Source organism: Corvus cornix, chromosome 5, assembly GCF_000738735.6.
Source record: "Corvus cornix cornix isolate S_Up_H32 chromosome 5, ASM73873v5, whole genome shotgun sequence".
Classification (NCBI taxonomy): domain Eukaryota; kingdom Metazoa; phylum Chordata; class Aves; order Passeriformes; family Corvidae; genus Corvus; species Corvus cornix.
In genome coordinates this window covers 10,486,999-10,509,796 of record NC_046335.1, presented here as the reverse complement: position 1 = coordinate 10,509,796, position 22,798 = coordinate 10,486,999, and the positions used below count along the sequence as shown (strand labels likewise).

Genomic DNA, 22,798 nt, shown 5'->3' with positions numbered 1-22,798 from the left:
ACAATTTGGGAGACTTGTAAAAGGCAAGTGGTTAGACTTGTGTAAGACATCCATTTTTGTTACACTCTAGGTGTTGGTTCCAATAGTCTTTCTCCACAGAGGTGATACCTGCACAAGTGGGTGCTCATGCATGGTATCAGTCTTTGACTTCAACAGGCCTGAGCTGTCCCTTTTATTTATTACCTGGTCATTTTCCCCAAAACCAGCCATCTCATGTTTTTATTGTGGTAAATCAGCAGTAAACTTGTCTTTACCTAAATGCAGATTGAGAAGGAGAGCAGGCAAACAGGAAAGAGGAATTGAAGGTTTGCTGCTGACAGACTGACTGGACAGGTAGTTCCCAAAGGCTGCTCAGAAAGGAGCAAACCGGAGTGGTGAGCAGAGTGAGGTGACTCTCACTACCCAGTTCAGCAGGACATCAAGCCTGGAACTTATAGTGAGGGTGTGGGCTTGGGAGCAGCGTGATGGGCAGATACATCCTACAGCAGTAGAAAAGTGAGCAAGAAACCAGTAGAGTTATGTTTTCCCATTAACCCATAAAGAACTATGTTGCAGAGGCTTGGGAACTAGGAAGGCAGGTAGAAATGCCCGAAGCATTGAGCTAGTTTCATGTTTTGATACCACAAAGAACATGGGTTTTCTGTAGGCTCAGAGCTCACGATTTGCTGTCACAGGGGGTGCAGCCCTTCTGCCAGCTGAGCTAAAAGTCATCAGCTTGGATAGCCAAATTGGCTTTTTTCTTCACAGACAGCAGCTAACAGAGAGAGGTAGGACACGTCTTTCTGCCACACTGTATTTAATGCCAAGGTCACCTGTGGTCAATGTGGCATTAAAACAGCATGTGTGGTATGTGTCCCATCAGGAAGGGTGCCTCCTACAGAGTGAGCTGCATCAGTGTCAGGTTTGGATCTGAGTAAAGCTTCAGTGTAGCCTAATTAATGAATAGGGCCTGGTAAGGTCACAATCCAAAGCAGGGATTTGGTTACATAAATTTCTATGCTTTTGTTTTAACAGGGAGTCTACACAAGATTTGTTTGGTATCTGAGCAACCAGTTTCTAAAGCATCAAATCCCAAGTAGGAGGCAGGAAAGGCTTCTTTTGATTCTGGAACAAAAGACTTCCGAATACCCTCCCAGCTCTGTGTCCTTGGTTCAGTACGGTACAGTGCCACTTCCCATGCATGAACTACAAATGCTGAAAAGGTGAATAGATGCAGATCCAGACTACCAGCTGGGACTTATTACCTCCCAGAGTGAGTACTCAGTGCTGCTTAGCACCCTCTGAAAGGCACAGTATTTGCTCAGCAGAGCTTTTCTTTCTGAGTTGGAGGTGGGCAGAGCCAATCTCTGTGTCACTTCTTCCCTCTTCTGCTTGGCTCTAGCTCAGAAAATTACTCCCTCACTGTCAGGGCTAGTAATGCAATTTGCTCCCCCTTTTTTCCTCCCCCATCATTCAGCTAAAGTGGAAAGAGGATGGGAACACACGAGAGTCCTGCTGTTTGAGCAGAGCATTGTGGTTCTCTCTGTAGCCCCATGGAGCTCAGCTGTGCAATAGAAACACCAGCCTGACAACCCATGGGCTGCTACCAGCAAAAACGCTGTTTGCAGGTGCAGCATGGACTATTGCAGGACAAGGTCTGCTGCTATCTGGCTTGTGTTGTGAGTGCCTGTGAGACTTGAGGAGTTAAAGGCTGCTGCGGTGGCCACTGTAGGGCAATATGGAGCCAGAGACCTCTGGTGATAAGAATATTTGCTGATGTTCGTGATAAGAATGTTTGCTGATGTTACTCAGAAAAAGCTTGGCCTCAGAAGCTGGGATTTAACTGCTCTGTGTCTCTCTAAACTGGCAAGGGGGAGATGTGATGTGAGTTGGCTGTTCATCATGTCGGCAGTGGCTCAGTAGCACAGGCATATCATTACTAGTCATTTCTAAGCATGTGTGTAAGCACAGCTGATACCATGTGGTGCCAAAGGATTAGGAACTCGGATTCTCACAGCATTCATGATAAAAGTGTTAGGGTGCTTGGCCCCCGTGTCTGCCTGGCCATGCTGTCTTCCCGAAGCCCCAGGTGCCTCCTCCTCTGTGCTTCCATGGGGCCTGGTCTCACTGAGGAACTGGGACTTACCCAGTCTCTTGAACAGTGAAGGACAGCTTGGATGCTCTTTGCCCATCGCCATGCTGGTAGTGTGCTTCCCCTGCCTCCTGAGAGCAGGGGTGTAAGTGCTGGGAGGAGTCAGTGGCAGACAAAAATCTTGTGACAGGCTGTGCTGGAGAGAGGACTTTATTCCTGAGAGAAAGAATGGAGGGTGGAGTGCCTCTCTCTGCACACCCAGTCTGGGGTGGTGACTCTCAGGAAGAATGACACTCTCATAAGGACCAGAGTGACTGGAGCAAAGGATTATGAGGAAATACAGCTTGCATCTTTCACCTAGAGCTTGATACCACAGCCCTGGCTGATGGGATGGTAGACTACTGACCTGTCATAAAGGTTGGGATGATGTTGCTGGATGCGAACTGCTTATCCCTGGTCAGGATGTTGTACAGACCTCTAACACCTCAGCTGATGTTCTCCATAGTGATGGCAGCCTGGATGATAGGTAGCTGGCATTTCACTTTGAAGGAAATTACCTGGTTTTATCCTTCAAAATATTCTACCTGCTGAGTGACTCAGTGAGTGACTCACCTGGTCTGCCCTCCCAGCAGCTCTTACCTCAGGGCTGTCTCAGAAGGTGGTTTTCTGCCAGGGCATTCTTGGTCCAACCACAGCCCTGATGCTGCTGCTGGCAGGGAAAATGAGGCAGCAGCAAAGCTGAGTCAAACCTTGAGCATCTGAAGGAGGAGGCAAACCCAAGGGAGTGCCACGCTCTTCCCACTGGCATGTGAGTGTTTTTCCCAGAGCGCTGAGAGCTCTGCAATGGTTCTGTGGCTCTACAGTGCTTTCAGCAGTTTTCCTAAGCTCTGGGGCCCTTAAGGTCCCAGCCCTGCTCCTGCTGGGAGAGCCTGCAGATATGTTACCAGAAGTGATGTGCCCCTCTCCTCACAGAAAAAGTGGACAAGCAGTTATTCAGATCACCTCCTTTACTAGCTGGGGAATTTTATCCAGCCTGCCTTTGGCCACAGCCCTGACTGAACATGGCATTAGCAAGGGACTGAAATCAGTGTGAGAGTCTGCATCCCTCTGTCTTGTCACTTTGAGTCACTAACCATCAATAGCTTTCCTTATTGCAGGAGTGGGAGAGAGCAGGAGAGCACTAGCAGATGGTTTTAGAGGAAAGCATGTTCAGAAACTCAGCTTCTCAAGGGATTTCATTCTCTCTCTTACTGTGAGTTAGAAATTACTTATCCTTTTGGGCTTTTCTCTAAAATGCTGCCTCAAACATTGTCAGAAAAATGACATCACATTAAAAATATGAGTGTGATGTAGTATGTGTTTACTGCAATTTACTTGCACTATTAAAAATAAAAACCCCTAATGATTATAAAATAAAGCCTGAATATTAAGAGCATGATGACAAAAACACCCCTTACATCAAAATAATAATTACCACTGGGATGGGAACAAAGGAGCAGAGGGATAATTTTGGGCAAAGTTGCTTTGCTGGCTGAGAGAGAAGACAGGGTTGCCCAGTCTTCCAAACAGAGTCAAGGTCTTTGTACACTGCCTGGTCACTGCTGGGAGGACAGTCAGTTTGCCCACATGAGACTGTGGAGAGGAACTATGGCACTCACAGCAAACTGTGAGGGAATCAGAGGGCCAAGAGGCAGGGAGGGTGCTGCCCTCCTTGGAGCTGGAAGCTGCTCCCTGTCCTGGCTGAGCCAAGTCCTTCCTGCCTGGAAGTCTCTCTCTCCTCCCTTGGCCTCCTTCCATTGCTTTCCACAGAGGATCCTGAGGGAAGGACTTGTCTAGCATTAATTGTTCATCTCCCTGTTGAGGTCCAGGGAGTTTATTGCCCTTGTGTTTGCCTTAGTTGGGCAGCACAAGGAAGGGGAGACTGGTCCATGGTCACCCCTCATATCCCAGGCATGCAGGTGTCTTGCCATGGCTCCTGAACTGGGGAATTGAGCTTTTCAGGCCTAATTTGCTTTTCTGAAGAAAAAGTGTTGATTTGCTCTGTTTCCCATTAGATTTCCAGTACAGGGAAGAACATAACCTTACAACAGCTGGAGGGTCTGGAGCTCTCACAGGATCCCAGCTTACTGGCTCAGACTTGCTAAAACTTTGCTCAGAAAGCTGAAGTGTGGGACAGATCAAAGTTCCTCTCTGCCTTCCTTGTTTCTCTGAATTGCCTCTGCCTCTCTCCTTGCTGATGCAGATCCATTATGGTCAACTCCCACATTTGTATTAGGAAAATAATATTTTTTCCTACAGAATAAGGAGTCAGGGTTGATGGCAGGGCATGTTTTGGGGTTTAGGGACAGATGAGAGATTAAGGTTAGCTGGATGGCACCTTTGCTTGACTCAGCTGCAGGTTCCTCAGAGAGTCTTGGATGTACCACAGTTTAAAAATCAATAAAGTAAGGTTGGATTTAAAGCAGATACTGTAAATCAGTCAGATGTGATAAGCCCAACATGGGAACTGCTGGCCTGGGTCATATACAATTTAGACTAGATGACCAGGCTCTTCTGGCTTTAGCAGTTATTCCTAAACATGATCAGTTTCTCTTCATTTGAAGGTTCTGAAGGTTTGCTTTGTTGATTTATGTGATTTTTTTCATTTATCGACTAAACCACTGGGCAAACAGATCCTGGTCATTTCAGAGGTCATCAGGGCAAGTGGAGGAAATCTTTGTACCCCAGCTTAACTTGGTTCCTTTTCTTGTAGCAGCAGGGAGGGATTACTGATGTTTTTGCAAACTGTATTTGTGTTTCCTGCTGAGTTAGGTTTTGTGGGGGAGCTCAGCTCCTTCCACTCTTGTGCTACACGTGCACCTGTACCTGTGTGGTGGGAAGAGGAGTAAATCAGTGCTAGCAGCAGCCTTGCAGCACCATAGATGAGATTCTTGGTAATAGAGGACAGTTTGGTGTGGTCTGAGCAAGTCATAAGCAGAACTTCTTCTTCACATGTTGTAGGTGGAGGAGGAGAGACCACTGAAGCCACACAGAGAACGAATGCCTATGTAGCCTCAGACAGGTGCTGACACCAAGCAGGGATGGAAGTAGTTATTAACTCAGATGTTATGAAACTTGGTTTGCAAGGATTTACAGTGCTCTTTAAATATTAAGCACATGGCACGAGTGCCTTGTTTGCCTGGATGGATGATGCAATGCACAAGGATCTGCTGATGCCAGTAGATTTCTTATACTGCAAGTCAAAAACCCATATGGCTTGAACACCAAACACAGGACAAAATAGGGATTAGGAAACCAACCTGGCACTCTGGCCCCTTTCTAGTCTCGGTCTTTCTTTGTCTCTGTGCCAGGGTAAAAGAAGACTTTTAAAGAGCACAAATCCAGCTTTTAAACAAGTTACTCAAAATTACAATAGACTTCATCTCCTTCAGCAGACTCTAGGCAGGCTGAACTTTGGGAGCTGCAGAGAGGAGTCAGTTGCAGAGTCAAAACTAACTCAGTACTTCATCTCTCCCCTTGCTTCCTGGATGAAAATGATTCAGGCATTTTTTACCTGTCACAGCAAATAAAACCACTTTGTACTACAAGGTGGGTAGTATATGAATATTTTGGTTTGAAAGTGCTTGAGCAACCAATGGGACATATTTATTAGATTTCATCACTGTTTCATGATAGAAAGTCATTTTTTAGGGGACTAACTATAACCAAGCTTTTCAGGAATGCTGGTTCTATCTACTGCCTGGCATGCTTTTGGAAAGCATGTCCTATGAATGAGTAATTTGCCTTGTGTGACAAGATTAACCTGTGCAGGTAAGACAGAAGCTTTTAACTACTTATCTCCTTACCCCTGTGCTCCCATGGTGTTAGGACTTGGTGAATCTTCTTTCCCATACCTTTGTGGCCAGCTCCCTGGCTCTAGTACCACAGTCCTCTTCAGTGACATAATCACTGTCCATGTTTGCTTTATTAAGCTTGTCAGTGGCTGTGCAGCTGGCACTTACTGGTACTTTTGTTCCAAGAGAAGGAAAACTGAATGGGCTGTGGAGCCTGCACTCCACCATGCCCTAAAGATGGCAGAAGACAGAGATGTGCTGGCAGGTCAGTCTGAGGAAAGCTGATGCTGCTACTGCTTGGACTATAAACAAAAGACTTCTGTTTCCAATGCCAAGAAGCCCCAGCCTTTTTCCAAGCTGTGACTCTGTCTGAAAAACAAGCCTGGCCCCAGCTGCGTGAGTGATCCATGTAGTCACCGATGTAGTTTGCCCACAGTTCCTCCCCAGATGCAGCATGGCAGACACCAGTGAGCCACAGGCAGGGAGGGCTCTTCGGCAGAGCCATCCCAGTGTGGGCTTGGCACCAAGTCTGACTCCTGTCCCAGAATAACAGGAAGGGCACAGCAGTCAACTGGCTTTGGACCCATCACAATATGCTGAGGGGATCCGTTCTGTTTGTTGAAATGAATTACTCCAGAGCTGGTGGGAGGGCTCTAGGGAGTCACAGGGCAGCCTTTGCATCGAATTTGTGTTTTATTAAAGGGCTCATTTGAAGGTGTAGGATGTCCTGCCCAGCCTGTTGTGCTGTTCCACTGTGTAATTACTCTCAAAGCATGGGAGCAGGAGTGTCTTCCAGCGCTCAGGTCAGTCAACCAACCAATTCCCCACTGCTGAAGCTCGTTATGTCTTTGTCAACAAAACTGATAAACATTCCCTCCCACCCCCAGCTCTGTCTCTTCCACCACCTCATGACACTTTGCCATGTGCAAGTGAGACCTGACTGCTTTACTGCTTGTCTGTTTTGAAAGATGTTTCCACACCACTGTTACAGAAGCAATGGGGAACACATACACTAATAAAGAATGTAGCAACATAGATATTTAATTTTTTTTTAAGTGGCTAGATTTAGAAGATTAGGATTAATTCTCCGAATTTCTGTATTTTTATAATCAACAAGGTAGCTGAAGAGAGCAGTTAGAATTGTTCCATATTTTCCAGCAAAGAATTTTAATTTCCCATGGTAATGGGTTTGAGCATGTATCAGCTTGGTTTCTTAGGAAAAAGGAACACTTTCTCTTCTAGGAAATATTTTCAGTGCTATCAGCCTAAGAATAGCAATCTTCTTTCTGTTTCTTCTCAAATTTCAGAAGTATGGTTTATCTTTTACTGTGCATGCAGTAGAGTGATTATTTTAGATGAAATACCACTCTGTTCTGATGAAACACTAACAGCTTATAGCATCTAATTCTATGGTTTTCTTTTTTGTTCCTTAACCAAAATTAAGTTCATGTGCCTTGAACATGGCTCTTCTCTACTAAAAACATCAATTCCTTGATGACCCTAGAGGGAACAGCAGTGCTGAAATAGTTCAAGTGGCAAACAACTTCCTGGCTATGAATTTAAGCAGTGAAACAAAACCCTACCGTTTCAATGATAACTTCCAAGAACAGAGCCAAGGCTCCAGCGCTGCGGCCCAGGAGATCACTATCATTGCAGGGCTGGTGGAGCCAGCACAGCTCCCTGCAGAGCACGCAGGGGCAGTGCCAGTTACACCCAGAGTGCCTGGAATGCTGGAGAGTAAAGGTTGCACAGCAAAGCTGTATCCTTTGCCTGGTCAAAACAGAAGCGCTAGAAGCGGGACATTACTCAGAAAGGGCTTTTTGATATGGAGCAGCTGTGAGGATGTTGTTTGTACCTTGGAGTATCTCAGAAGGGATAGCTGGGGAAAGGCTGGATATCTAAGCTACTGATCTGGTAACCAGAGTGCGCACCAAGACTGCCATGGTGCTCTCAGCTGAACCTGAGCCATCACACACTGATGGGGAGTGGCACTGGAGTGGCCAGACTCCACTGAAAAAAGCCATGATCTAGGATCCTGGGCTAACTGTCATATGTCCTTACATCCCTCTGGGAATAGCAGGCTGACCCTCCTGCTCTGAGCTACCCTCCTCACCTTGCAGCAATCACACTGAGGGGCTGCCAAGGCAAGTACATTTTTGGCCACAGCAATGTGTGTGCTCCATCTCTGTCTGCCTGACAACAAACACCTTGGCCCTCCAAGGGGAACAGAGACAACTTTACAAGGAAGCCAACTGTTATTTATGCATATTTTAAAATACATTTTGTTCAGATGCACATCCTTGCCAGCCTTGTTTAGGGAAGTTTTAACAGTATCTGGCTTCTCTTTGGTCTTGTGTACAAGACAAGGAAGTTTTCATCTGTGCCTTTAAAAAATCCCCGCATCTCTGCCAAGATGTATTAGGAGAGCTGTAAAAAAGGAGTCATCCTGTTCCAGGACGGCAAGGCTTATGTAACAGGGAAATCCTAACAAAAAGATACTCCCCCACCCTGCACATGCTTTTCCAAGGCACATGCCACTCCAGGGTTTTCAGCTGCTTGATTTGTATTTTGATCACATCTGCCACTGGTTTATTCGATGTATTTACAAATATGTTCTTCCACATACCCTCATTTGTACATGCCATAGAACGTCTTTATAAGCCCTCACCTCACCACAAGGATCTTTAAATAAAATATATTGTAAAGTGCCAGATACAATGCTTTTAAAAAATACTGTTCTCAGTAAAACAGACACTTGGCCACTGCATTAGCAGCTTTGTATACTGATACATTTTTAGCACAAGTCTATTTCTGTCAGGTGAGCGGGAGGCCCTCATACCACCCCTCTAGCTCTCCAGTTTCAAGTCCAAAGGCTTTAGAAAATGAGGCAGAGGCAGATTGTCCAGAGCCTCTGGGAAGTGCTCAGGTGAAATGGTCCTGATCAAGACACGCATGGCTCCAACAAACAGCGATGGGGGAGCTAAGCCCACCAGGCACTGGAACCTGTTCTCCCCCAGGAGGTCCTGCCACTGCTGCCGGTTGTCCAACAGTTGCTGTTTCATTGCAAACTTGAGGTCCTGAGGCACGAAGAAGAAGAGGCAGTCGAGGCAGAGGAGCTTGGCACGCATGTTAGCTGCCGGCACGTGGGAGATCTGCTGCAGCAGGGTGTCGAGGGGGGTGTTCCCAGCACTGTCCTGCAGGCAGGGCGACGCGCCGTGCCCCAGCAGCAGGAGCAGGCACTCGGGCCGCACCAGTTCGCAGGCCATGTGCAAGGCTGTCTTGCCGCCCTCCACGCGGCTGCAGCCCTGGCGGTCCAGGTGGCCGGCTCTGTCACTCGGGGGCAAGGCTTGGATGGCCTTGAGGATTCGGAAGAGCACCCGGACGCGGTTGTAGCGGACGGCCATGGCCAGGTGCGGGGCTGCCTGGCAGCAGCTGAAGCTTTGGCTGGGCACGGCCAGGGCACTCTGGGGGAACTTAGCGAGCAGGTGCCGGGCGTAGGGCTGGTGGTCGTGCACCAGCGCGTAGAGCAACGCCTCCGAGGGCGAGTACACGCTCACCTTGCCCCCGTCTTCCCAGTGGAAGACCTCCATGGTCCGCATGTCCTCCAGGAACCAGACGGGCAGCAGGTCCCTCACCGCCTGGTAGAAGGCGAAGGATGATTTCTTGCACTGCTTCTGGGACTGGGCGCCGCAGCCGCCGACCCAGCGGACGCTCCAGGGCATGGCGTGCGGCCGGGCTCCGCCGGGGGCTGCCTCCCACCATCGGCCCGGACCTGCGGGAGCGGACGGGCGGTCAATGCCGGGCGGCCGGGGCTCCCCGGGCTGCTTCCGGGGCTCGCTGGGCTGGCCCGCCCGCCTGTCGCCGGTGTGGGGGACAGCGAGCCGCCCCCGGTGCAGGAGATACCCGTATCCCGGAGCACGGGATCGCCATCCTTCCCTCCCTTCCTCCGTCCCTGCTCCCGCTGCACGGGACCCCGGTGTCCCCGGTACACGGAGACCCGGTAAAAGGAAACGGCCTCCCCTCAGCGCACAGGACGCCCATATCCCTGGCGCACGGGAACCCGGTAAAAGGAAACGGTCTCCCCGCGGTGCACTAGACACCCTTATTCCCATGCACGGAGACCCGGGTACAGGAGAACGGCCTCCCCGCAGTGCACAGGGACCCGGTGCACGGGAATGGCCTCCCTCCCCGCCGCTCACCTCCCCGCCGGTCCCGCAGTGCCGCCCGTACCGTGTCCGCTGCGGTGCAAGGGCAAGAAGCGGGAGCGCCGCGCGCCGCCGCGGGGCCCTTTTATCGCCCCCCCGCCCGGGCGGTGAAGGTCGGTCAGGACCGGGGAACTGTCCGGCCAGCGCCGATTGGCCGCCGCCCCGGCGCTCCGGCCGCCCATTGGCTGCGCCGGGAGGACGGGGCCCGGCGCCGGCGCGTGCGTCACAGGAGGCAAAGTTCCAAGAAACTTGGCTGAGGGCTCGGAGTCCCGCGGGGGCGGGGCGGGAATGCCGCGGGGCGGGAATGCCGCGGGGCGGGGGCCGGCGGTCGGGGCCGTGGGGGTCGCGGGCTAAGGGGTCCCGGGGCGATCGTAGGGATCGGGGCTTCCGGAAGCGAGAGGTCCCAGGCACATGGGGTTCCTGAGGTATGGGGTGTGGGGTCCCGAGGGTGTAGGGATCGGGGTCCCCGGGGGCATGAGGTCCTAGGGATATGAGGTCCCAGGAGTGCGGGGGTCTGGGGTCCCAAAGGTATGGAGTCCAGGTACATGGTGTCCTGAGGGTATGGGACCCTGGGGATAAGGGATGCAGAGAGCACAGAGTCCCCGGAGACATGGGATCCTGAGTCTGTGGGACCCGGGGCGTACCAGAGCCTGGACACATGGGTCAAGGGCACATGGCGTCTGGGCCACAGCGGGGCTGTGCACAGGGACTGTGGGACACCCGGGCCCCTGGGCGTGGGACGCTGCAGGCGTGCAGTGCCCGGGTACAGGGATGCCGGGACAGGCGGTGTCACACCCCCCTGCCCGCCCTGGCAGGGCCCCAGCCTGGCCTATGCCAGTTCTGGGCTTGCCCCCTGCCCGCCCCCGTGAGTGGCTCGGGCTGGGGCCTGGCACTGCCCTTCCGCCAGCGCATGTGTGAGCACGTGTGCTTGTTGCTAAACTTGTGGCTCTCGAATGTCTCCAGAGAGTGACATTTGCCTGCAGCCATTCCCTCTGAGAAGCACCTGTCAGGTTTGGGCTTCAGCAGAGCGAGGAGGTGGTCATGGTGTGGGGTGAGCCCGGCACTGCCCGCAGCCCTGCACCAGGGGCTTCCCTTGCACACCTGCAGTCCCTTGGCCCTAAAATGCATGTGTACAGGTAAGAGTCACACACTGGGAAAGCAAGTGCTGGCATTACTGAGATGTGCTCTCTCATAAGGCCTCCTTACTGATAGCAAATGCTGGGACCTGCTCTATCCTTGTCCCCATCAGAGCATTTCCTTCTTCCTCTGTGTGTTTGGCCCCAGTGTCTCCCCCTCTCGCAGTCATTGTCCTCTAAGTCAGGAAGATCAGACTCCCTGGCATCTGCAGGTGGGTGATGCCAGTCACTGATGGATTCATGGGCCACAGCTCTGGTTTCTCTGTCCTTGGAGTTCTCCCACTGCTGCTGTTAGCTGCTGGAATAGGAGACACTCATGCACACTGAGAGGGATTGCCAGACATGGGCTGAAATGCTCTGCTTCCCTGCAGCCCTCACTGTGAAGCTGCTTGGGAGGCAGGAAGGGAGCCCACATCATGCTACCAACCATCCCCATGCCCCTGATGAGCATGAAGCTGGCGAGGAACAGCCATCCCCTTTGTCGTGCCTCTTCTGAACCACCATTGATCCAGGGAAACAATGCCTAAACTGTGCTTGGTTTGCTTTGTAACTTCTTCCCTGCCACGCGATGCTCACACCAAACCCTGGGGATCCATGTGAGGGGGTGCAGGCAGGTGGGGGAGCTGGGCAGGATACTGCATGCCACTGTCACACTTAAAAACTCTTGCTGACCACATCTGAGGGAAGAGAATAAAATAACATCCACTGAGCTGCTTTGCCAGAGAGAATTACGTCCAGCGTTTGTCAGCACGATTCGTCATCCGAGGATCCCCACAGATCCACCACGGCTCCTGGTGTCTTGGATGTCAGCCACGGCACAGAAAATCCTCTTTGACTGCTCATTTCCGATTCCAGGTGAAAACCCATTAAAGGCAGCCGCTTCACCACTCCCTGCTACCACCAGGGCACTCACCTGTCAGTTGGCTCCTATGACTGCAGGCATGGGATAATTTGTACCAAAGTGCAGGATCTAAAGAAATGGTTTTAAAAGAGCTGATTCTACAGCCCTTCCTTTGTGTGTGCCTATGCCTTGCTGCCCATTGCTGATGGCAGTGGTACCTGCCATATCTCCCTGTGCTGCCTGCTCTGGGGGATGCCCTGATGAAAATCCCAAATCCTGTTCTAGCTGTTGCCAGGACATTGCCATTGATTTGGATGTCCAGTGTGGTGATAAGTCAGGTTGCCCAGCCCTTTCTACTCATCCTCCACACATGCCTGGGCAAGCCAAGTGGTGTCAGAGCTCAAAGGCAAGGCATAAGCACAGTTGCAAAGCCAAATTGGCTTTTGTGTAGGAAATTAATGTCTTTGGTGTAGAAGTGGGACTGTTATTCACGGGCCAAGCTCTCCTGTGGAGGTGGTGGGAATGGTTACAACCATAGTGTGCTTTGGGCCCCAGCACTGGCTTAAAAACAGGCCAGAGTGTGCCAAGTCCTTTTGGCCTCACAGCTGGTGGGTAACCCTTTGCAAATTGTATTTGTCACATACATTTGAAGTGGGAGCCTTCCTACAGGAAAAGCAGCCTGTCTGTGGGCTGCACTGGATTACATTTGCCTCCAAAATTGTTTATAGGGTGCTCAGCACTAGCAATGTAACAGGACAGCCCAGAAAAGTTTTAATTTTGTGATATGAATTATTTTTTGCACAGACCCATGAACATGACTTGTTTGTTTGCAGTCCAGCCTGGTTTTACTCACTTTGAATTAAGTAACTGATCTTATTACTGATCCGACTATGAGAGGGCTTATCACAGGTTCCTTGGCACATGACAGAGATTACTCTGTCGGTGCAACCACATCCAAGTAATGTGACGTGTCCTCTCAGAGCTATTTTTGTCTTTAGCCTCCTCCAGGACCTTGATCCTTTGGTTTCTCCAGCCAGTGACCAACTAAAACCTTCTTAATACTACGGAAACCCCAACTACGTAATTGGACGAAGGGAAAAGCTCTGCCATTTCTTATGGCAGACGTCATTTGCTTCTTAAAGCTTTCATTAAATTGAGGGCAGGATGATTTTGACTTAATAGACATGATTGTGGGTGTAATTAAAAGCAAAATAAAAATAGGCACTATCAGGGACTACACTGAACATGGTCTAGTGTTGGGTTTGAGAATGAGATTGAAGATGGGCAAAGAGTACATCCCTCATTCTTGAACAGAGCTGAAGGATACAGGGTTTACTACAGTCCTGGTAAGAAATTTGTGCATGGGTTTGACTCTGAACACTTACCGGTCTCCTCTGGAAGAAGGCAGGCTCAGGAACAAAGGTCAGCAGAGTTTGGACAACAGCTCCAGACCCATGGTGGGCTGGAGCAGCACAGCTGACATTTCACTTTAAGCCTCTGGGAGCTTCGTCAACAAGTCCGAGATAAATGCCTTATGTCCTGTTTGGCTAAAACTGCCACATCTTCAGAGTGAAGCAAGGAATGAGGAGAGCCAGGGGTTTTGCAGTAGGGGCACTTGGCTGGAATATGCACACTGTATGTCCCCCTCTAACCACAGGTACATCACTGGTCTTTAATTTAATCTCTCTGTGCCACCAGCATCCCAGCTGCACAGGGAGTGCCGTAATGCTGCTTTGACCATCCTATTTTAGCTGGTGAGTTCTTTAGGTCAGGGATAATATGCAAGTATATTGTTCTGGTCCTTGGGGTCCTGGCTCTGGATGGGGAACCCTCTGCTCTGGTGTGTTAGACAGGGGACAGAGACTGGTCATCCTTCGGGGAGACACAGTGGCAGAGCTGCTGGCAGTCGCTAGACAGGATTTGTTCTCCTTTGGTGAGGACATGCCATGTGAGGAGGCGGATGGCAGCCCCAGGCACTCTGTTCAGCTCTGATGAATAATAGCTGTTGCTGACACCTCGTGGAAGCCTCACACAAACATTTTCTCAGAAACATTTCGGTTTCATTTCTTCTGCTGCTGCTGGTTCTGCACCTGATGAACTTGTCCTTTGTTTCTGTCATCTCAGGGCTCTTGGCTGCCTGCAGCACCAGGGATGGGAAGGCAGCAAGGGAAGCTGCGTGGGGCTGCCTGGTAAGGAGGAGTGCACATCTTCTTCCTGCATGGTGGTGAGTGAGGGCTGTTCACCGTGGATGGCTTTTGCACATCAGATGCAGAGAGGAGAGCACCTCCCTCCTATACCCACCTGGGTCTGTAACACCTATCATGTACATGCCTTTTGTGTGTCTCTTTGCCCATCTCCATTTTTCAGGGGAGCATTTTGGCAAGTGGCTGTCCTTTCATTTCAAAATATCAAATCACTTTGGAAAAGATACAGAAGTTTTCCTGGGAAGTGCAAAAATATTTTCATTTGAGAAACAAGACAGCTGATTAGAGAGTCAGCGGTAATCTGGGTTGGGGCAATGCTCCAGGCTCCCTTGCCGGAACCATCAGTCAACATCACCCTGTCCAGGGGAGGAGTCGTGGCCTTGAACCTCGCCCTGTTCTCATGACTCACCATTGCACTGTTTTGCTCAGCATCCACCTCTTCTTCCTCCTGTCTTCATTTGTATTACAGTCAGTGTCTGCTTGCTTGACTTTGTGTGAATCATTATTCCACACTGAACCTGAGCTGCCCATAACTTCAGCTGCTCTGCTTTCTCTGCTGTGTTACAGGGTCAGCTCCATCCTGACCCATGGCATGAAAGAAAAATCTGCTTTGGAAACAACAAAGTGAGCAAGTCTTCTCTTGTTACTCGTTTCCTGGATGCTGCTGAGCAAATTCCAAAACCCTGCATCCCAAATGATTCTTGGTGGCTGCCTGGACGCAATCCAGAGTAATGTGCTCCTGGGGACTCTGCATGAGCAGGGGTGTTGGATTAGATGGCCTCTAGCAGTCCCTTCCAACCTTACCCATTTTTGATTTTTGGGAGCCCAAGTGTAGCTCTGATACATTTTGTTTTGGAACAGGAATCTCTCCACTGGCTCTGTAGGAAGTACACAATGTGAGGGTTGACTGCTGTCAGACATCAGTCCCAGCTGATGAGAGGCTGAACTGATGTCATGGATTTGTTGAGGTTGGCCACCAGTGGGATAAACCAATTTTTAAGGTTTTGAAACTTATTTTTTATTCTGGTTCCTTGATAAAGTGGTCTGGCAGAGTGAGGTGGGCAGCAAGGTGATGAGCTCCTTCAGCTGCAGCTGCTTTGCAAGCCCTCAGGGATGCTCATTAGCTGTGGTCAGTGTCCTCTTCACCTTGGCCGGGTTCACAGCCCACCTCTCATTAAGCCTTGATTTTGGCACCTGTAATAAAAGAGCCACATTTAGCCTTTTGGAAACTTGCAGAAACTCCCAGAGCTGCAGGAGAGATTAAATTTCATCCAGCATATTACAGGGGGAAGCTGAAAAGTGTGCTTGGCCCTTAAAAGACTAAAAAGTACCTTTCGGGGAGCCTTTCTGTTTCGTAAGCAAGCAGTCAAGAGGGGTCAGAGAGCTCCTGGCGCCTTTGGACCGTTTTGGCCTTCAGCTTGATGTTGGTTGTTAAAAATATTTTCCCAGATGTATTAATATGACCAGACTGGATTGCATCTGAGCTGAACATTGTGAGCCTGAGGCAGGACATAAATATAGAAGCAAAGCAGGCTGACATAAGAGTCATCTGTCCTCTTCTACACAAGAAGTGAAGGGGAAAGAGAGGGAACTTACTCTGTTGCAATTTTTAGACACTTCCAGGAATTAGCCTGAGCCTCAGATAGTGCCTGCATGGGGTCCTTAGGCACAGAAGCCCCCACGTATCCCTCTCCCAGCCCCTGGTGTGCTGTGCCACAGGACTGCACACTCAGCACATTTTTAGCCCAGGGTTGGATCTGCCTAGACAGGGTCTGCAATCAGGAAGGACTATTTGTTTGATGTGTTTGCCCAACAGGCTTACCCTTATCATAATGACACAGCAACCTGGCCTTAGCAGAGCAACCCCCTAGGGCACAAGGGGTCAAACTCTTGCCTCCATTGCCCCAAATATGCACAGTGTAGCTTGTCTCTTATCGTGCAATATCCAGCCATGCTTCAGTTGGCATTCAGTGCTCTGCTTTGGGAAAGAGCAATTGTGCCAGGTACTGCTGCCTGCTGACATCACACTTGGCATTTCTCTCTCCCCACCTGAAAAAAAAAATCAATCATATTCAAAGGTTAGAAAAATGATGCAGTGTTTTATAATTAGAGAATAGGATGGCTTCCCCAATGGGAATTGCTCTGAGCAGGTGCCTGATTGAATTCAATGTGAATTTGTTGCCCTCTGGCTCCCTAAGAACCAATGAATTGCCTACCTTTAGTATTATATATCATGAACATGCCTTAAAATCATTACTTAATCATCTCTTTGTCTACAAAAGTATACCTGTGATTATAAAATTTTGCTACTTAAAACACTCAAGGAAGGTTCGGGATGAAAGCTCAGTTTTCCTGTAGATACATAAGATAAAGGTTTTGCTAAAGCAGAGCCTGGCCCCACAGGGGATCAGTACCCAGACTTACTCACTCCAGTTTCTGGCCAGGCCAGAGACACCTCCTTGTTCCCTGTTGGTGTCATTTTAACCCCAGCACTTTTCAGGCTGGTTGATGTGAGCTTGTCCTCACCAGCTCCCGGGCTATTTGCAGAAGCAGAACCTGCCACTCACTATGTGCCAGTTCCAAAACAAGCAGGATCCTTTGTTTATAATGTGCTATAATTGGCCTGAATGAAACCTGTGGTTCTTCAGGCTGTAGGGCCCAGGACTGCTGATGCAGCAGCACCCTAATTCCAAGCAATGCTGCTGGGAATCCTGAAATGGCTTTGCATAAAGCTGAGGGATGTGTAGGTACATAGTGTTAGCGTTATGTTCAAAAGCTCCTGGTTTCTGGAGCAGGCTGTACTTGTCAGGGCTGTGTAGATCTCCTTCTCTAGATGAGGTTTGGGGGGATGGAGCCTCCCTGGAGCAAAGCAGAGAGATCCTCTTTCTGCAGCAGCTTCATTGTGTAGATGCTTGGGTTGCCACAGGGAGCATTACCCTAACCATCCTTTTTTTCCCCCAAGGCATTTGTAGTTGGGATGTGAGCAGGGCTCTGTGACTCAGAAACTACCTATCCAACCATTGGGCCTAAATGATTTGAGTTCACCTGTGATTAGTGTATATTTAATTTTGGTGGTATGTGTGGCTGTTCAGACCCTGCTGTTCAGCATGGAACTGTTTTGACCTTGTAGCTCATTGCAGGACAAACTCCTGTCTAAGATAAAGCAAAGCAGCCCCCCACTTTTGTTTAGAGGCTGGTACATACAGTATAGTGCTCACCCAAGGGTTGTATTTGATCTGGCTTTGCTGTAAGAAACCCCTCTGCTATTTCAGTTCTAAAACACAATAGATATATGGCCAAGCAGAAAGATTAAAAAAAGTACTGGCTAATGCTTTGTGTGTCTTAGAGGACTTATTTTTATTCCTATTTGTTCTTTCTCTCTGCTTTTGGCTGCTGCTGGGTCTGTTGAAATAACAAACAGGGATAAAGAAAGAGGGCAGCTCTGTCATGAGCTTCCTTTGGTGGGAAGTGGCTGTGGTGCAGCAGTTAACTCCAACGGTGACGGCAGCCTCTGCAGCTCTGCTGCCAACAACCCAACGGGAAACCCGTCCTGTTTTTCTGAAAAAAGATTGGATTATCAGTCAAAGGCCTTTTTGCTGCAGAGTGGTGTTTAGAGTCTGTCTTTTGCTTTGTAAAAAAGTAGTCAGAAATCTTCTAGTGCTGTGTGCAGCTGCTCTGCTGCCAAGAAAACCTCCAGGGCCTGGTGATGAGGCCTCTGCAATATTTCCGGTTTCTTTGTAATTACTTTCTAATTAAATTTTCAAATCCAAGTACAATCAGGAGGTTAAACCATAGCGAGTTCATAGTAGGGTCTTTCCATTTGCTTTTTCTTTTTCTAAGTCAGTAGCTATCACCTATGTAGAGGTGATAGGTAATTTTGTGCGTATAAAAGTGCTTAAAATCAGGGTGGCAATGCCTTTTACCTGATGGATTCAGCACTAGCATAATTTTATGCACTCTCCATTTGGAAGCACTGCTTTTGCATAGAAATTGTTGTAACTGCCTGATCAGATTTGTCCATTAGTATGTCTACTCATGGCTTATTAAGTGGCTGGGGCATTAGAGTCCAAGCTTCCCTTGCCAGGACTTCCCTCTACTTCTCCACACGCAATTTAGGGAAATGGGAGGACCGATGTTTCCAAGGTGTTGCAAGAGTTTTGTGATGCCTCCATCTCAGAAAACAGAAATAAAAAAGGTCTAAAATGATGATGTAAAGTAATTGGGAGATGAGATACATGACAAAAACTAGCCATGTGTAAATAGTGAAGCTGAGAAACACCTGAACTCAGTTGCTAAGTGCTGCACAAAGGTCTGCTGGCTCCCTGCCACCACCTGAGCCATGCAGGGGTCCCAGTGGTCTCCTCCCCTTTGGCTCTGCTCCCTGCACCTCTCCTGCTTGGATACTGGGACCAGGACAGGCTAACCATTGCCTTCCATCTCTGCAGCAGGGCTGCCCACAGTGGAGCAGCCACTGTTGAGGTGAACAGAGTGTTTGGATTTTGTTCTGCAGGTTTTTTTACTGCAGAAAGGTGTGAAGCACACTTGGACGAGGTCTTGGCCTCCTTCAGACTCTTTTAGAGTGCTGTGGGCAGAGCCCATCCTGGCTACCCATCCCATCTGTGTACCCTGCCCATGCCAATGTGATCTGTCACCAATGGGGGTTATTTGATGGCTCTTGGGAGTGCTGCTGTTCAGAGCTGGGTATGGCAGCACCTGCTGGAGCACCCAACAGTGCAGGTGGGAATTTCAGTCATGCTAAGAAGCATTGCAGGTGACAGACAAAATTACGCAGGCTCACCTCTTCACATCTCTGCTTTGCTGCTGTCAGCCTCTAGCCCTGCTCTCCTGCCCCCAAACTGGGGATGGCAGAATAAGAAGTGCCTGTGTCCTGGTTTACAGCCAGGTGGTTCAGCTTAAACCACTGAAGAAAGTGGGTCTGGGATAATACATCAGTGTTACAAAGGAAGGTAAGCCTTGGAGTAAGGTTTGTGCTTGGGAGAGGTAATGCTATGGGGTTGAGTGTTCTTTGAATGATGTCAGCATTTGCAATCCCTTAGACTTGTGTTTGGGTTAAGCCCACAAGAGACATAAGAGTTCATTTGAGTTTACCCTGGAAACCTTGCTGCCATCTCTGAGGCACAAATGTTCCTGGAGACAGCCTGCTCTTGAAATTCATGTATTCTGTGAAGCAGAAAGAAAAACATAGTGGCCAGGGTTCAAGCACATTTCTTGGTTGTCCTGGTGATAAGTGCCTGATAAAGGTTCAAGATCTTTGCTTGTATAGAATAAAAGCAGCTTTGCTTAAGTTACTGCTGGCATCCATGGTCTCCCAGAGGGTGCTGCTCTATTGTTCCCAGTGTCTGGGCCATTCTTGGTGAGTGAGACAAGGTTGTGTTGTGTGGGTTGTAGTTTGTCCTATGACAGAAGTGACCTTCCAGGTTTTCAGTCTGTGGCGTGCTGCAGTGGCTGTGTCATGCAAACATTTGCAGTAAGCTGGATTCCCCCCTCTGAGGGACTGGGGCTTTGTGGAAGGAGTATGGGATGGTGGCACAAGCCCACTGCAGTTGACAGCCTGCTGCAATGGTCCCTGGAAGCAAGCCAAGAGTAGCTGGTTAGCACCACCATTAGGTTTCGGTGTTGACAGCCTGTGGAGATATAAAGGCAAAAAAAGCCTCCTTGGCGCTTCCACTTCCAGCTTTTTGTTGTCTGGCGAAGAAGGGACTGGTTCTCTGACTCTTGGTTTGTGCTCTGAGAGACTAAGTGTGTTTGAGGGCAGGATTTTTTTAGCAGAAGTGTGAGGATGGTGTTGGGGGGAGAGGTGAGGCGAGGTCAGAGCAGTGGGATGTGACATTCAAGTTTTCTCTCAGGGCTCCAGTGGGCTGAAGCAGATGTCAGAACCTGAACTCCTTGAGTCACCTGCAGTAGTGAGGATGGAGCTGCATCCCCTCTGCTGCCTTCAGCCCCTGCTCTCATGGGGCTTCCCCAGCCCCATCTGCCTGTCACCATGGGCAACTTCCCAAAGCTGGAGCCTGAACTGCTTTCGTTTCTGCACAGGCCACTTAGTCATTTCCCACTTGTAAACAAACATTTTGGAGACACTGGAGAAGCTGAGCCACCAAGAGGACAAAGTTCTGTTGCTTTTAAAGTAGCTCATTCATCAGCAGCTCAGCCACAGCTGAACTGAAACCACCCTCTCCTTGTCATACAGGGAACAGGAAAATATGCTTCTGGAACAGGCCAGTCATTCAATCGTCAGCTTGACTTCCATTTAAAGTGTTGTAGTTGAGGTGGCTTTGTTATGAGATTTTTTAAAATCTGTCTTGTGACCTCTTCTTCTTCCTTATATGCAGAGGTCTTCCTGAGTGTCTCTGAGGACACTTGCATTGGCAGTGCAATGGAGATCTGAAGCGTGGTTGTTGCTGCAAATTAGAGGTAAACAATTCCCCTCAGTCCTTGAAAAAAGGAGGAATCTGCTCATCCACGTTTAACTGCTGCCTGGCTTCTGTACTTTTCTAACCTTCATTTCCACTTGTGTGACCTGCCCGTAGGTGTGGGCTCACACTTTCCTCCCGCTGACCCAGGCAGGTCATCACGCGGTTCCACACTGATGTGGTTCTTGAAAATTCATTGTGACTGAGGTCACGCACAGCTTGGAGGTGAATTATTGCCAGGTCTCCTGGAGTATTACCCAGCAGTGCTGGAAACAGCCCTGGGGATGAACACTCTTGCAAATGATCAGCCAGCCCCTTCCTCAAAGAGGTCCTCATACAAGAAGGTCTAAAGTGGAAAATTGTTTTTCAAAAAAATCACAGAGAGAGGGATAAAAAATCAAAAACCTGTGGGAACTGTTTAAATCAAATTTTAAACAGCATAGTGGACATTTTAGTTGAGAGATTATTCATGTCTCATTAAAAAAAACCATACAAACTTAATTATTTACCAAAAAGCTGTATCACAAGGGGCAGATGCTGCCAGCATGTGGGGCTGAGCCAGAGCTGCTGCTCCTGCTCTGTCCATGGGCTTTGGGCTGGCACAGGCACAGTGCTCCTTCCCGCCTGCCACCTGAACATGGCTGGCTTGTGCTCAAGCTTAGCACAAGCTGGGTCAGGCACCTGATAAATCTAAGCCAAAACCGAAGTGCGTTTGGCTGCTGAGGATGGAGCTGCTGTCAATTTGTTTTTCTCGGCTCAGCAGTTCCCCCTGAGATCTCCATCAACAAATCGATGCTCGGCGTCGCACTGTCCTGCCTCAGCTCCTCCTCCCGGGAGCTGTGTGTGTCCTCAGGCTGGCCCTGAGGGACGTGCGGCATCCCATGGCCACTCAGAGCAGCAGCCTGGGGCTGGCTCAGCGCTGAGCTTAACTCCCATCGGAGCTGCTGGGATTCACTTCAGAGCTCAGCGAGTGCCAAGGGCTCCCTGGACTGGGACACGCACCTGGCTGCCGGGTGAGGGGTGTGCCACTCTGTTAGATAGGCCTTTTGGGTTCCCTCTGGTTTGCTGCACTTCATTAGGAGCCAGAATTTAACATTTTCTGCTGGACTTGCCCCTCTGCAGTGACAGCCTGACTCTGCGTCTGTGAGGCGGATTCATGTTTTCCGCTTGGGTATTTCCAGTGACACTGGTCAGGCACAAAATCATGTGATTTGAAAGAACAATTTTGGCTATCTTACCCCAAATGTCAGATTCTTTCTGTCTTTTAAAAAATTATTTTAATTTTTAGGACTCTTTTCCCTAAACTGTTTAAAACTAGAAAAAAACTCCAGAAGTTTGCTGTAATAAAATTGGGACCATGGTACAAATTGTCAGGGCTCTTCCCGGCGGCATTCCGGCCAAAGTTGACTTGCGGTGCCTGTTCCAACTTGCAGCAGCCGCGAGTGCATCCGCAGCCAAAGGTTCCCCCCTGCAGCACAGTTACAGCTACTGCAGGTGCCCCATCAGCTGGAGCTCATTTATTCATGAGGATTGTTCCTGTTTTTAAAAAATGGAAGAGAAAAAAAAAAGGCATCTTGCGCCGCTAAAATCCGGAGAAAATTCTACTGACTTCAGCAAAAGCAGATGGGATTGTTAATGTCATGATGGAATTGGCAACTCTTGGCACTCCTTTTCCTTTGTGGGACCCGATCTGAGGAGTTTCCCACGGAGATATGTTGGGTCACAGGTCATGATATAATGACTACATCCACGGGTCAGCGCCAGACATAGTTTTGCTCCTCACTCGTGATGAGTCATGAAGAAAAAATGGGCTAAAGCTTTATGTGGTTCAAGGGACGACTGAAAAAATTCATAGTGAAATGTGTTGAGGGATACTGAGGCAACACCACAGTGCAAGGACAGGGCTAAGAATCAAACTGTTGGAGTTGGTGGGGTTTTTTGGGGGAGAATTTTGGTTGATTCTCTGTTCTGGTAATACCCCCTCTTCTGGGTGCAGCTGGGACCGATGGACCTTCACATGATCCAGCCCCACCACTCCTGTTATCTCATGGGCATCTGTGCCAGTGCTTGCCAAACC

At 49.3% G+C, this 22,798-nt stretch overlaps 1 protein-coding gene across 2 annotated transcripts; it reads right to left on the bottom strand.

Moving 5' to 3' along the window:
• Window positions 1-6,920: 6,920 nt before the first annotated feature.
• Window positions 6,921-10,296, bottom strand: ANKRD9 (ankyrin repeat domain 9). 2 transcript variants are annotated; one of them, XM_039553167.1, is made up of 2 exons: window positions 10,135-10,296; window positions 6,921-9,676 (listed from the first exon to the last, which is right to left on the bottom strand). In XM_039553167.1, exons 1-2 carry the CDS (start codon window positions 10,289-10,291, stop codon window positions 8,751-8,753), a joined length of 1,083 nt encoding a protein of 360 aa, XP_039409101.1. In that variant the 5' UTR covers window positions 10,292-10,296; the 3' UTR covers window positions 6,921-8,750. The 2 variants fall into 2 exon arrangements, with proteins under 2 accessions (XP_039409101.1, XP_039409102.1); XM_039553168.1 differs by having other exon boundaries at window positions 10,104-10,181.
• Window positions 10,297-22,798: the final 12,502 nt, after the last annotated feature.

Coding starts and splice junctions, on each gene's coding strand:
- ANKRD9 (XM_039553167.1), bottom strand. CDS start 10,291: ATGGGCGGCCGGAGCGCCGGGGCGGCGGCCAATCGGCGCTGGCCGGAC. Junction 9,677..10,134: donor CTTGCACCGCAGCGGACACG/GTACGGGCGGCA, acceptor CCGCTCCCGCAG/GTCCGGGCCGATGGTGGGAG.